Raw genomic sequence first — 15087 nt, 5'->3', positions numbered from 1 at the left:
TGTGTCCAGTTCTGGGCAGCTTACTTAAGGAAGGATGTGTGGGACCTTGAGAGGGTGCAGAGGAAATTTGCCAGAATGTTTTTAGGGTGGGGGATTTTAGCTACAAAGTTAGTTTGGAGAAGCTGGGGCTTTCCTCCATGGAGCAAAGGAGATTGACGAGGGATTTGAAGAAAGTGTAGAAGATTATGTTAGGCTTGGATAAAGTAGAGAAGGAAAAAGTGTTCCCTTTAGCTGACAGTACTAGGACAAAGGGACACAGATTTAAGGTTTTGGGCAAGAGATGCAGGAAGTGAGGAAGAAGTTTTCTATGCAATAATGAGAAATGTGAAGTGATACATTTTGTTAGGAAGAACATGGATAGACTGCACAAAATAAAAGGTTCTTCTTTAAAGGGGGTGCAGGAACAGAAGGACTTGGGTGCATACGTCATTAAAGGTGGCAAGACAGGATGAGAGAGCAGTTAATGAAGCATACTGTATCCCAGCCTTTATTAATAGGGGCATAGAGAACAAGAACAAGGAGGTCATGTTGAACTTCTATATGACAGTAGTTAGACCTCAGCTGGATTATTGAGAACAGTTTCTTTTTATTAATTCGTAGGATGTGGGCATTGCTGCCTAGGCCAGCATTTATTGCTCATCCGTAATTGCCCTTGAGAAAGTGATGGTGAGCTGCCTTCTTGAACCACTGCAGTTCACGTGGTGTAGGTACACCTGCAGTGCTGTTAGGGAGGGAGTTCCAGGATTTTTACGCAGCGACAGTGAAGGAACAGTGATATATTCCCAAGTCAGGATGGAGGATGGCTTGGAGGGGAACTTCCAGGTGGTGGTGTTCCCATGTGTCTGCTGCCCTTGCCCTTCTAGATGGTAGGGGCCATGGGTTTGGAAGGTGCTGTCTAAGGAGGCTTGTTGAATTCCTGCAGTGCAACTTGTAGCTGGTACACACTGCTGCCACTATGCATTGGTAGTGGATGGGGTGCCAATCAAGCGTGATGCTTTGTCCTGGATGGTGTTGAGCTTCTTGTGTGTTGTTGGAGCTGCACTCATCCAGGCAAGTGGAAAATATTCCATCACACTCCTGGCTTGTGCCTTGTAGATGGAGGACAGGCTTTGGGGAGTCAAGAAATGAAATACTCACCACAGGACTCCTAGCCTCTGACCTGCTCTTGTAGCCACATTATTTATATGGCTAGTCTAGTTCAGTTTCTGGTCCATGGTAACCCCAGGATGTTGATAGTGGGGTATTCAGCAATGGTAATGCCACTGAATGTCAAGGGGCGATTACGATGGTTAGATTCTCTATTTTAGGAGATCGTCATTGCCTGGCACTTGTGTGGCGCGAATGTCACTTGTCAGCCCAAGCCTGGATATTGTCCAGGTCTTGCTGCAATTGGACATTGACTGCTTCAGTAATTGAGGAGTCGCAAATGGTGATGAACACTGAGCAATCATCAGTGAACATCTCCACTTCAGACCTTATGATGGAAGGAAGGTCATTTATGAAGCTGCTGAAGATGGTTGGGCCTAGGACACTACTCTGAGGAACTCCTGCAGTGATGTCCTGGAACTGAGATGATTGACCTCCAACAACCACAACCATCTTCCTTTGTGCTAGGTATGGCTCCAACCACTGCAGAGTTTTCCCCTGATTCCCATTGGCTCCAGTTTTGCTAGGGTTCCTTGAGGTCACACTTAGTCAAATGCTGCCTTGATGTCAAGGGCAGTCGCTCTCACCACACCTCTGGAGTTCAGCTCTTTTGTCCATGTTTGAACTAAGGCTGTAATGAGGTCAGGGGCTGAATAGAAACATAGAAACTAGGAGCAGGAGTAGGCCATTCGGCCCTTTGAGCCTGCTCCACCATTCATTATGATCGTGGCTGATCATCCAACTCAATAGCCTGGTCCCGCTTTCTCCCCATACCCTTTGATCCTTTTCGCCCCAAGAGCTATATCTAACTCCTTCTTGAAAGCATACAATGTTTTGGTCTCAACTACTTTCTGTGGTAGCGAATTCCACAGGCTCACCACTCTCACCAAATCATATTTGATCTTATTAAAATCGGCCTTCCCCCAATTTAGAACTCTGATTTCTGGCCCATCCTTGTCCTTTTCCATAACAACCTTGAATCTAACGGAGTTATGATCACTATATGCAAAATGCTCCCCCACTGATACCTCTACCACTTGCCTGCCTTCATTCCCTAAAATTAAATCTCTTGTAGGACCTTCTACGTACTGGCTTTAAAAAACTCTCCTGGATGCATTTTAACAATTCCGCTCCCTCTAAACCTATCACACTATGACTAACCCAGTTAATGTTGGGGAAGTTGAAATCCCACACTATTACTACTCTATTATTTTTACCCTTCTCTGAAATTTGCCTACATATCTGCTCTTCTATTTCTCTCTGACTGTTTGGGGGCCTGTAGTACACTCCCAGCAATGTGATTGCTCCTTTTACCTTTTTCAGTTCTACCCATATGGCTTCATTTGAGGAGCCTTCTAAGATGTCATCCCTCCTTACTGCTATAATTGATTCCTTGATCAATATTATGATACCCCCTCCTCTTTTTCCTCATTCCCTGTCTCACCTGAAGACCCTATATCCTGGAATATTGAGCTGCCAATCCTGCCCCTCTCTCAACCATGTCTCTGTGACAGCAATGACATCATACTTGCATGTGCTAATTTGTGCCCTCAACTCATCTGCCTTATTCGTCAGACTCCTTGCATTAAAATAAATACCATCCAACCTTGCCAAACACCCTTGTGCCTTAACTGGCCTATAATTTCTATGCCTTCCAGACTCACTTGCTCTCTTCTAATCTTGGCTGTGCATCTCTCCCTGCTGAACCTCCTGTCAGGATCCCATCCCCTGCCAAGTTAGTTTAAATCCTCCCCAATAGCACTAGCAAACCTCCCTGCAAGGATGTTGGTCCCATTCCGGTTCAGGTGCAACCAGTCCACCTTGTAAAGGTCCCACCGTCCCAGAAATCTAAACCCTCCCTCCTGCACCATCTCTCCAGCCACGTATTCATCTGGACTAACCTCCTATTTCTATACTCACTAGCGCATGGCACCGGAAGTAATCAAGAGATTACTACCTTTGAGGTCCTGTTTTTTAATCAGCTTCCTAACTCCCTAAATTTTGCTTGCAGGACCTCATCCCTCTTTCTACCTATGTCGTTGGTACCAATATGTACCACGATCTCTGTCTGTTTGTCCTCCCCCTTTAGAATGCCCTGCAGCCGCTCAGTGACGTTCTTGACCTTGGCACCAGGGAGGCAACATACCATCCTGGAGTCACATCTATGGCTGCAGAAACGCCTGTCTGTTCCCCTTACTATTGGGTCTCCTACCACTATTGCTCTTACTATTGGGTCTCCTACCACTATTACTCTTCCCCTCTTTTCCTCCCTCCCTGTGCAACTGAGCCACTCTCAGTGCTATGAGCGTGGCTTCACTCCCCAGAGGAACCATCACTCTCACCGTTTTCCAACACAGAAAAACGGTTCTCAAGCAAGATGCACCCTGGAGATTTCCTGACTACCTGCCTGACACATTTCTTCTGACTGATGGTCACCCATTCCCTCTCTGTCTGCACTTCTGTAAGCTATGGGGTGATCATGTCTAAAAAGTGCTATCCACAAAACTCTCAGCCTTGCGGATGTACCTCAGTGCCTCTAGCTGCCGCTCAAACTCCAAAACCTGGAGCTCAAGTAGCAGCAGCTGGAGGCACTTCCTGCACACATGGTCAGTCAGAGCACAAGGAGCATCTAGGACTTCCCACATGTTGCAGGCAGTACATAACATGTACATTTCAGTCGAGCTGCTCTGCGAATGCCTCTAGTTGGAAAAAAAAACCTTACTTTAATTTAAATACAGTAAAAAAAGTTAAATTATTTATGTACTTTCAATAAAAACTAAAACTCTTACCTTTCCTTAGCTTAATCTATTTTAAACTGGAGAAAAAACTGAAGAAAAACACTTACCCACTACTCACCAATTAGCTTTCACCTTTATGCTGACATTAGTTTTTGAAGCTTCCCTGCACTCGCGCTGGTTCTGATCTCTCCGCCACTCTCACACTCTGTCTTGTGATGTCACTCTTGTTATTTTCAACAAGAACTGACTGCAGGACACTCTTCCCAGACTGCTTCACTGCGATGCTGACTGCAGGACACTCTTCCCAGACTGCTTCACCGCGATGCTGACTGCAGGACACTCTTCACAGACTGCTTCACCGCGATGCTGACTGCAGGACACTCTTCCCAGACTGCTTCACCGCGATGCTGACTGCAGGACACTCTTCCCAGACTGCTTCACCGTGATGCTGACTGCAGAATACTCTTCCCAGACTGCTTCACTGCGATGCTGACTGCAGGACACTCTTCCCAGACTGCTTCACCGCGATGCTGACTGCAGGACACTCTTCCCAGACGGCTTCACCGCGATGCTGACTGCAGGACACTCTTCCCCCTGCCTGTCCACCATCTACAAGGCACAAGTCAGGAGTGTGATGGAATACTCTCCACTTGCCTGGATGAGTGCAGCTCCAACAACACTCAAGAAGCTCAACGCCATCCAGGACAAAGCAGCCCACTTAATAATCCCTTCCATCACTTTACTGCTGATCGAGAGTAGACTGATGGGGCGGTAACTGGCTGCGTTGGATTTGTCCTGCTCTTTTGTGTACAGGACATACCTGGGCAATTTTCCACATTGCCGGGTAGATGCCAGTGTTGTAGGTGCTGCAATTTAGGGAAGATGTTAAGGCATTGGAGAGAGTGCAGAAGACGTTTATAAGAATGGTTTCAGGGATGTAAAACTCCATTTATGAACGTAGATTGGAGAAATTGGGACTCTCTTCCTTGGAGAAAGAGTATTCAAAATCATGAGGGGCGTGGACAGAATAGACAGGGGGAAGCTGGTCCAACTTGTGAATGGATCGAGAATGAGAGGGCACAGATTTCAAGTAATTGGCAAAAGAAGCAAAAGTGATATGAAAAATCTTTTTCAAACAACCAGTAGTTAGGGTCTGCAATGCACTGTGTGAGATTGTGGTGGAGGCAGGTTCAATCGAGGCATTCAAGAGAGAATTAGATGATTACTTGAAAAAAAACCATCTGCAGGGTTATGGGGAGAAGGCAGGAGAATGTCACTAGGTGAAATTCCCATTTGGAAAGCCGGTGCAGACACGATGGGCTGAATGGCTTCCCTCTGTGCTGTAGCAATTCTGTGATTCTGAGTGGTAGTCACCTGGAACCTGCTGCCCACGAGGGTGGTAGAATCAGAGATGGTCAATGATTTCAAAAGGGAATTGGATGGACACTTGAAAGAAATATCCCTGTGGTCTTGCAAATTTAGAGTGGAGGAATGAGACTGAGTGGATTGCTCAACAGATAGCCGGCATTGACTCAATGGGCAAAATGGCTTCCTTCTGTGTGGTAAATTACTCTGTGATTCCATGACATTAACAAGGCTCTTGCCAATTTCCACTATCGCACTGGTTGCCTAAATAGATGCCTGCCCTGAAATCAAAATGGTTGAGCCTCCAGCAGTAACTGGGAATTTTCTTCTCCAATCTGTGCCCCATTATCACCCTATTTACAAACATGGGCAGTGGTCAGACAAAAATCAGGCCAGAATCACAAGTTTGAACATCGCACAATTGGCCCAGATGTGAAGAGTTTCAGTCAATTGTCAGCTTTCGGTCACAAGAACGTAACACTTAGTTCAAGATTATAGCCAATTTCAACACCAAGATTCCAAATTTGAAAAACACAAATCAGGCTCTTCTTTCTTAAAACTTTACAAATTATTGTTATTTTCAAAATCTGCCCGGTAAGAGTCATGTGTAATGCCTGACGATAATTCCATTGCAAATAAAGCTCCAGTCCTCCCATGATAGAATCAAAATATACAATAAGGAATTACTTTTTAACATGTTCACAATTGCATTTACATACCTGAACTTTGAGGATTTTGCTTTTGAAACTGCTCAATACTACAACAACATCATCTGCATCATCAGAAGAATCTGTGCCTTCATGTCTGCAGAGGAGAGATGAAGATTGATAAATGAGCTGGTATAGCAGCTGTTTAGAAAAGAAGCTGTTATAAAAGCAAAATACTGCGGAAGCTGGAAATCTGAAAAAACAGAATCAGAAATGCTGGAAATAATCTGGAGGTCTGGCAGCACCTGTAGAGGAAAACAGAGTTCATGTTTTGAGTCAAACATGACTTCTTCGGAACTGAAGGAAGATAGAAATGTGAGAGGTTAAATGCCGCTGAAAGGGGGAGGAAGATCAAAAGGGAAGGTCTGAGATAGGGCAGAGGGCAGGAGAGACTGAGTGACAGAGATGCCATGGAGCAAAAAGCAAATGGTAAACAAAGAATTTGTCCAGAGTGGATGTAAATGCCAGAATAATGAACAGCTCTGTCTGAAAGCAAAAACATGGAAAACAAGATCAAACTGGCACATGGAGAGAAAAACAAAATCAATATGGGGGACAGAGTTTATGATCTGAAATTGTTGAACTCAATGTTGAGCCTGGAAGGCTGTAAGGTGCCTAATCAGAAGGTGAGGTGCTGTTTCTAGAGCTTACATTGAGCTTCACTGGAGCACTGCAGCAGGCTGAGGACAGGAATGTGAGTATGAGACCAAGGTCATGAATTAAAATGGCAAGCAACCGGAAGTTCAGCATTGTGCCTGCAGCAGAGCGGAGGTGCTCAGCAAAGTGGCCACCCAATTTTCATCTCCCCAGTGTACAGGAGACTGCATTGTGTGCAGTGAGTACAGTTATTAAATTGAAAATATTAAATTTTTTTTGCAATGTACTGGTTTGAATCATGTTTTTCATGTTTTTGCTTTTGGACAGGACTGTTCATTATTCTGGCATTTCCACTTTAGACAAATGCTTTGTTTCTATACTACAGCCATTACCAATCCCTTTGCCTTTTGCTCCATAACATCTTTGTCATTTAATCTCTCCTGCCCTCTACCCTACCCCAGACCTTCCCTTTTGTTCTTCCTCCCCCTCCCCTCTTCAACAACATTTAACCCCTCACCTTCCTTCAGCTATGAAGAAGTCATATTCGACTCAAAACATTAACTCTGTTTCCTTCTCCACAGGTGCCACCAGACCTGCTGAGTATTTACAGCACTGTTTATCATTTCACACAGGTTTACATTCTCTCAGACCTGCGACCTCAAAAACCTTTTTCTATTTTTCCTAGTAATTGCGTTATGGCAAATATCTGAATGCAACTGAACTATTTGACCACCTAGCGGACACAGTGCTCATTTATTAACTACATAATACACATCAAGATAAAATGACTAGTGGTGTGGACATGTATGTATATTTTCAGCAATGAGTCAGCATGCTATGGTCGTGAAAATTAATTGTTAAAAATGACTAAACAGAAAAGGTGGCAATAGAATCTTCAAACCTTTATTGCCTGACCCTAATTGCCCTTGAAAAGGTGGGCTTCCTTCTTGAACCAATGCAGTAGTGTGGTATAGGTTTATCTGCAATGTTGTTCAGTAGGAGATTCCAAGATTTTGATCCACCGATAAAGAAGCAATGGTGATGTACTTCCAAGCCAGGATGGTGTGAGAGTTGGAGGGGAACCATTTTTCTTATAGGTGTTAGAGGTCACAGGTTTAACAGGTGCTGTTGATGGAGTGTTGGCAAGTTTATGCAGTGGATCTTGTAAATGGTGCACACTGTAGCCACATTGCAGTAGTGGTGGAGGGATTGCATGTTTAAAGTGGTGCATGGATGCCAATAAAGGAGGCTGCTTCGTCCTGGATGGTGTCAAGCTTCTCAAGTGTTGTTGAAGTCCTCAGCCAGGCAAGAAAAGAGTATTTTATTACACTTCTGGCGTGTACTTTGTACGTAATGTGCAGGAAACTCAGCCTTTGACCTCTTCTTATAGTCACAGAATTTATGCGCCTGGTCAAGTTCAGCTTCAAGTCAATGGTAATCCCCAGGATGTTGACTGTGGGGGATTCAATGATGGTAACACCGTTGGAGTGTGATTGCGAGAGGTTGATTCCCTCTTGATGGAAATGGTCATTGCCTCATACTTTTGGAGCACAAATGTGTTACTTGCCACTTACCAGCATAAGCCTGAATGTTGTCCAGGTTTTGCTACATGTGGGCATGAAATGCTTCAGCATCTGAGGAACTGTGAATGGAACAGCTGTGCAATCATCAGCGAAGATCCCCATTTCTGACCTTATGATGGAGGGTATGTTATTAATGAAGGAACTGAAGATGGTTGGGCCTAGGAGACTGCCCTGAGGAACTCTTGCAGAGATGTCCTGGGTCTGAGATGATTGATCTCCAACAATGACAACAATCTTCCTTTGTGCTGATTATGACTCCAGTCATTAGAGTTTTTTCGCAATTCCCGTTGACTTCAATTTTACTAGACATTTTACTTGACACCATATTGGTTAAATGCTACTTTGATATCAAGAGCAGTCACTCTCAGCTCACCTCTTGAATTCAGCTCTCTTGTCCATTTTTAGGCAATGCTACAATGAGGTCAGTTGAGTGGTTCTGGCAGAAGCCAAACGAGCATTGGTGAGGAGGCACTGGTGAGTAAGTAGCACTTGATACAACTGTCAATGATGCCTTTCATCAGTTTGCTTATGGCTGAGAATAGATTGATGGGATGTAGTTGACTGGGTTAGATTTGTCCTTTTTTTGTGAACAGAACATTCCTGGGCAATTTTCTACTTTGTCAGGTCGATGTCAGTGTTGTATCTGTACTGGGCAGCTTGCCTAAGGACATGTGGTGGCTTAGTGGAAAAAACATTCTTTCATCCACAGATTTAACGAAGTTGTTGGCAAAGGTGAATCAGTACTCATCTCTGTTCCAGTTGGTTCAGATGTAGTTTTGTTTGGATTTTACATTGTCACTGAAGCATATGATTACCAGCATCATTCTTAAGCAACATGGTATATTTATATTTATTTCATATAGTGCAACAACACTTCCTTGCCAGCATGTATTTATACTCTGTAAACACAGGATACCTTTATCCTGAAGTAGAAAACAAGGTTAACAGAGCATCACTCCAGTTACGTTGCATTACCATTGTCTGAAATTCACAGAATAAGAGTTAAATTCTGAAGTACATTTTTTGTAGGTACCAATAAGAGAACTTTAGTGATGCATGTTAATTATTCTGGGTTTAAAATATTCTATCACATGCTGTAAATTAATGCTCTATGGAGCTAAATTCAGAGAGCAGCTGTCAGCGCTAAGTTCTCAAGGGGCCTGGGAGACAGGGTGGGGGGCGCAAGTGATGGAGGAGGGGACAGGTGACAGGGATGGAAAATAGTGGGAGTGAACAGGGCAACAGTGATTTAGAGGATAGTGGTGGGGGTGGAAGGTGGAGTGGGTGAATTTTTGTTCTGGGGCTTCAGTTGGAGGTTGGAGGGGAGAGGGACTTGAATGTGGCTATGGGAAGGAGCACCATATTTAGGTAAACATATATGAAGAAGTTATCTTGTTGGTTGCATCCTAAAACAGCTACCTGTTCAGTTGCATGTAGGCCTAGTTTCCCTGAACACAGCTGGCATTAGGCCACATAATATTACTGAGGAAGCCTCATAAATACTTTATCTAATGCCTGTTTGAAGACTGGGTGTGAAGTGTCTTTATTTCAAACCTGCACCAATATGGTGGGCAGTTCAGGCTCATCATCATGTGCTTTTCCTGTACATCATATTGAACGTTTAGGTACCAGTTTACTGCTCAATAAACAGGCATGACACTATCAAATTTCTAGTCTCTCTCGACCTCCCCACTGCCTCCATGTTGTCAGCCTGTCTGAGGAACATCAATTTCCTTTGATAAAATACTGGGAAGATTAAAGCCAGTGTCTACAAACCCCATCAGAAACATCTTACCATGGCTACCGGTTCAAGCCCCCTCTTCAACCAGTGGCTCACGTTGAACTAGACATTTCCTACCTTTGGTGCCCTATTTGACCCCAGCTGAGTTCATGACCTAATACTGTCACCATCACAGACATATTGCCCATATCACAAACATATTACTTGTCTCCACCATCTACCTCAATTCATCTGCCTTTGTCACTGGCTGATTCAAGTACCCCAAAGCTCTGCTTCCTGGCCCATTTCATCCTCCAATCTCCATAAACTTCAGCTCTGCTGCCCGTAACCTATTCTACATCAAGTCCCAGTAACACATTCTCCCTGTCCTTGCTGGCCTACATTGGCTTCTGGTTTTCTAATGTCTTAAATTCAATATCTCTGTATCTCTGAGACTACCGTCTTCTCTATACCCTTATCTTTACGTCTGGCCTTTGGCCAGGATTTGGAATTTTTCTCTAAACCCCTTTTTGCTTCTTTACTTCCCTCTCCGCCTTTAAGGCCTTCCCTTAAAAATGTGTCTCTTACCAAACTTTTGATCATAGCTCCTAATATTCCATTTTTTTATCCGTACTTGGGACATGAGCATTGCTGACAAGGCCAGCATTTCTTACCCATTCATAATTGCCCTTGCAAAGGTGGTGGTGAGCTGCCTTTTTCAACTACTGCAGTCCATGTGGTGTAGGTACACCAACATTACTGTTAGGAAGCGAGTTCCAGGATTCTGATCCAGCAACAGTGAAGGAATAGCGATATAAGTCCAAGTCAAAATGGCGTGTGACGTGGAGGGGAATTTACAGGCGGTGGCTTTCCCATGCATCTACTGCCCTTGTCCTTCTAGGTGGTAGAGGTTAGGGTTTGGAAGATACTGTAAAAGGAACCTTGGTGAGTTGCTGCAGTGCAATCATGTAGATGGCACACACTGTTGCCACTGTGTGCCAGTGGTGGAGAGTGAATGACTAAGGAGGTAAATGGAGAGCCAATCAAACTTTGTCTTGGATGGTATTGAGGTTCTTGAATGTTGTTAGAATTGCACTCATGCAGGCAAATGGAGAGTATTAGATCACACTCCTGAACTGTGCTTGTGTTATGATCCTGCACCCACCAAATCTTTGGCATGATCCAGTTATGGACCAGTAACTTGTTGTTTAAAGTAGACAAAGTTTGACATTCCAGACACTTGCTAAGAGAATAAAGCCACAAGATTCCTTACAATATCTACCATATACTCTAACATTCAGAATCAAAACAAAGTACATGTAAATTAACAAGCAAAGTGTGGTTGAACACACTATAATGCACAATAAGTGACAGATGTGATCAAGACAGATCCCACGGATTTCTCAGCAACCCACCCAGATGTCAGTACCCACTGAGTGGTCTCCTCCTTCTGGTCGCTCCTTCCCCATTTCTTTCTCTATTTCTGAGACCTCACCCTGACCCCTCTCCCTGAGTTCCCTCTACCTCTCTGGGACCTCTCCCTGTCCCCTGTCGCGGGACTCCTCTTGTTATTGCGCCCAATCCTGGGTCCCGTGATCGGGTGCTTGAAGTGGTTTTTCCCCATACAGACACACTGGGCACTTGTCCCTGGCCTGAAGATCTCACAACACTAAACTGTGAATGCGCACCCCACACCTGTTTCACACATGTGGAAATTCCAGGGTTTTTTCAGGACTTGTAGTTCCCAATCTCCAGTCAGAAATCAGGTAAGTTCCTATTTCTTGACACTTGTAGATGTTAGACACATCTACAGTAAGCTCTGGGGAGTCAGGAAGTGAGTTACTCACTGCAGAATACCCAACCTCTGACCTGCTCTTGTAGCCATAGAATTTTTATGGCTGGTCTGGTTCAGTTTCTGGTCAATGGTCACCCTCAAGACATTGACAGCGGGAGACCCTGCAACATGTTAAACATCAAGGGGAGAGAATGGCATAATTTTTTGACTCTGATCCATTTTCTTGATCATGCCTTGATATGAAGTACCAAGGTAGGAAGTACCTGATTTTTTTTCTCTATTCTGACAGCGTTATATATGTTTTATCATTATAGGCAGCTTCTTGTATGGCATTTTTGCAATTTCAGAATTAGGTGGGTGTAAATACTAAATGGAGAAGATTTTTTTCCCAAGGAATAAGGGAAAATGAATCTCTGACGCATCTTGTAGCAAAATGATTAAAAGCAGCAGAACAATTGTCTACCATCCACTTGGCCCGATGTACTGTGCTTTTGTTTTTGATGTCACTATAAACCCTAGGTACCCACATAGTTTACTTCTGAAAAGAAAGACAACATTAAATATTTTTGTTTGTAAAAATGAAAATGAAAAGATAGTGAATCTCAGTAGATTGTAGGTTGTTATGTCTATGCATTACATGGTTTTTATTTCTACGTATGAAATATGTAAATTGTAAAAAATCTCATATGACCTATGCAAGTTCACCTTAGAACTATAAAGCAATAACCTCAGGTTTTTGACTTGTCTTATTTAGTGTATTTTATAACGAAGCTTACTTCACTCAGTAACTTTCGCCATGATTATTATTTTATTTCCACCGTCAAACTGTAGAAATAGTATAATTTATTGAAGAATAACACATATGAAGATTAACTTTAAATCAGTGTTCATCAGGTATATGTTTTGAGAACGTCAAAATTTACTTGCCCATAGTAGAATTAGTACAGACAGGAGGAGGGTTAATTTAAACAGCACTAATTTATCTTCTCACCACCCGTCTGTAAACAGAAAGGTGTTTTGATTTGTTCCCTTTATAAGGCTTCTCTGTATAAGCAGTAGCATATTTCCTAACCCCTCGGTTTTTCAGTGATCCATTTTTCTATTAATAACTCAAGACAGGATGAACTCAAAGGGTTAATTAATTTGCACACATTCAAAATGCCAATGGAGGGTTGCAACGTCACTCCACACTCAGACAGTTAAGAGAGAGATAGATAAAATAAGGTTTTACAGTACAGAGACCACAGAGAAAATAAGTATTGGTTCACATGAGTTCCAGAGTCCAAAATCAAAGTCCAATTAAATATTTCTTCATGGAGGTCAGTAGGACAAAAACCAGTGCTGGAAAATTCATTTTACAGTGGTGTTGACTTTACACAATGAGACAGGCCTGCAGAGATGAATCAGTCTTGTAGATGATGGTACAGAACATCCAGCAGAAGCAGTGTAGATTGGCCCAGGTGCCCAACCTGGGTTAGAGCTCCTTTGGTGTGGCTTGCTAGTCAGATGTTAAACAGCAGACTGAGATATGCAGCTTAGGAAGGCAATATGATTTGTTCCACAAGTCAGAGGCCCATGTCACATGACTCCCACCTCTCCAACAGGGGTCTTTGGCAAAGGATGAGTATCCATCGTCTGGATTCTAAAGACTGTCAAATGCCTCAGCCATTAGAAATTGAAAGAAAGGTTGCGTGGCCTTTGTCTTAACAGACGATCCATCTACTGTTGGCCAGCCTAGGCTATTAAATGCAGATGGCCTTTGTATCACTCTCTTTGAATTGGGCTGTGTATAAGCTTTGAATAATTTAAGTAGAAAATGGAATAAAAAAGCCAAAATAAAGGAAATTAAAAATCTACTTCCTTCAGTTGTACAGGAAAAGCATAAACTCATATATTCACTGTTCATTACATTTGAAACATTAGTTTCAATCAACTTACCTTGGCATTGAGTGCGGGGGTTGGGAACTCCCATGTCCCGACAGACCTCAGTTTCCGCACATGCGCAGACCGAGAGCAGGCTGTACATTCGCAGTTCAGTGTTTGGGCTGAGGATGGGCCCAGAGTGCTTGCACACAACGGAAAATGGCACAAAAGCCTGGGTCATGTGACCGGAAGCAGAGCACTATTGAAAAGAAGAATCCAAGGTGGGGAACAGGGACAGGTCAAAAAGGGAGAGGATACAGGGAGAGGTCCCCAAGAGTCCAGGCAGTGATCAGGGACAGGAAGAGGTCCTAGTTAAGTTAAAAAGAGAGGCGCAGAGAAAGACACCCCAAGCAGGAAAAGGGCTGCAGTTAGTACATTTTAAATGAAGAGGACACAGGGGAAGCCCTGAAGGTTCAAGAAGGTAGCAGGAGGTGGTAACTCCATGCTGTGGGCCCACTGTGACAAAGGTACCCATTTGGAGCAGTAATATTCTGCTTGACATGGCCGAAGAGCTGAAGTTGTGCTTGTGAGTTGGTGCTTGAGTGCAGATTTGGGAATCCAGGAGAACGGAATCTCAAGGTGGGCTGTCATTGAGGTCATCCAAGTTGGAGCGACTTTTGGAGAGAATTCTTGGGCGAGATACTTGAAGGTGAAGATTGGAATCCCTCCTGTGAGACACAGAGTTTCAGTGAAACTTTTGTGGTTTTTTAATCCATTGGGATCTTTCCAGAATCTGGGGAATTTTGTAAGGTTACAACTAATACATCCTTTATCTCTGCAGTCACTTCCTTTAAGACCCTGGGTGGAATTTTCAATACCTGCTGGCGGCAGGCATGATAGGTGGCATGAGCCGACAATATGGCGTGATCACTTTCACGACAGCGGGAAGGCAAGTCGCGAATGTCCACTCAGCCCGCCAACAGCGGGCCGCGTTTCCCGCCATCGGCCGTTGGGAACCTCATTGTAATACATCAGCATATCATTATCAGGCCATCCCACCAGGCTCTTGCACCCCCACTGTATGGTTCCTCCACGTTGCGGGAAAGCATGCCGACGTGTTTCACATTAGCACAGAGACAAGGAGCGCTTGGGTGAACTGGAGGTGAATGCACAACAACGTTCTGTAGAGCTCGCCAGGGTCGCCTATTGCTTTGCAGGCTTCAGGGGCACCAGGGGTGTCGGGGTTAAGTGCCACCTTGCCTCGGAGGTGACTTTTGAGGGTGAGGGGGAGCAGAGGGGCACGTACAACCTTGCCTCTGAGGCAACGTGTGAAGGTGAGGGGGAGCAGGGGTTAAGTGCAGCCTTGCCATTGAGGCGACTGGTGGCAGGGGAGGGTGTGGTGGTGGTTAAGGGTAGCCCTGCCTCTGAGGTGACTGGTGACGGGGGACGGGGGGAGGGCAAGGGCAGCCCTGCTGTTGAACATAGCGCAGAAGCATTCGGGGTGAGGGGGTAGGGTGGGTGAGGGAAGTGGCCACACATTCGGGAATCCTGTAGAAAGGGACCATTCCTCTGT

At 44.3% G+C, this 15087-nt stretch overlaps 1 protein-coding gene across 2 annotated transcripts in view; it reads right to left on the bottom strand.

The window, feature by feature from the left end:
* The window catches only part of uggt2 (UDP-glucose glycoprotein glucosyltransferase 2), a 400098-nt gene that overhangs the window by 69406 nt on the left and 315605 nt on the right, over positions 1-15087 (bottom strand). For both annotated transcript variants that reach the window (XM_078545909.1, XM_078545910.1), the window contains exon 31: positions 5969-6053. In XM_078545909.1, the coding sequence (XP_078402035.1) occupies positions 5969-6053 (85 nt within the window). The remainder of the gene's footprint in view (positions 1-5968; positions 6054-15087) is intronic.

This window comes from Cetorhinus maximus, chromosome 7 (assembly GCF_964194155.1).
Source record: "Cetorhinus maximus chromosome 7, sCetMax3.hap1.1, whole genome shotgun sequence".
Taxonomy (NCBI): domain Eukaryota; kingdom Metazoa; phylum Chordata; class Chondrichthyes; order Lamniformes; family Cetorhinidae; genus Cetorhinus; species Cetorhinus maximus.
Note: the sequence above shows the minus strand (reverse complement) of the source record. Positions and strands in the feature narration are given on the sequence as shown.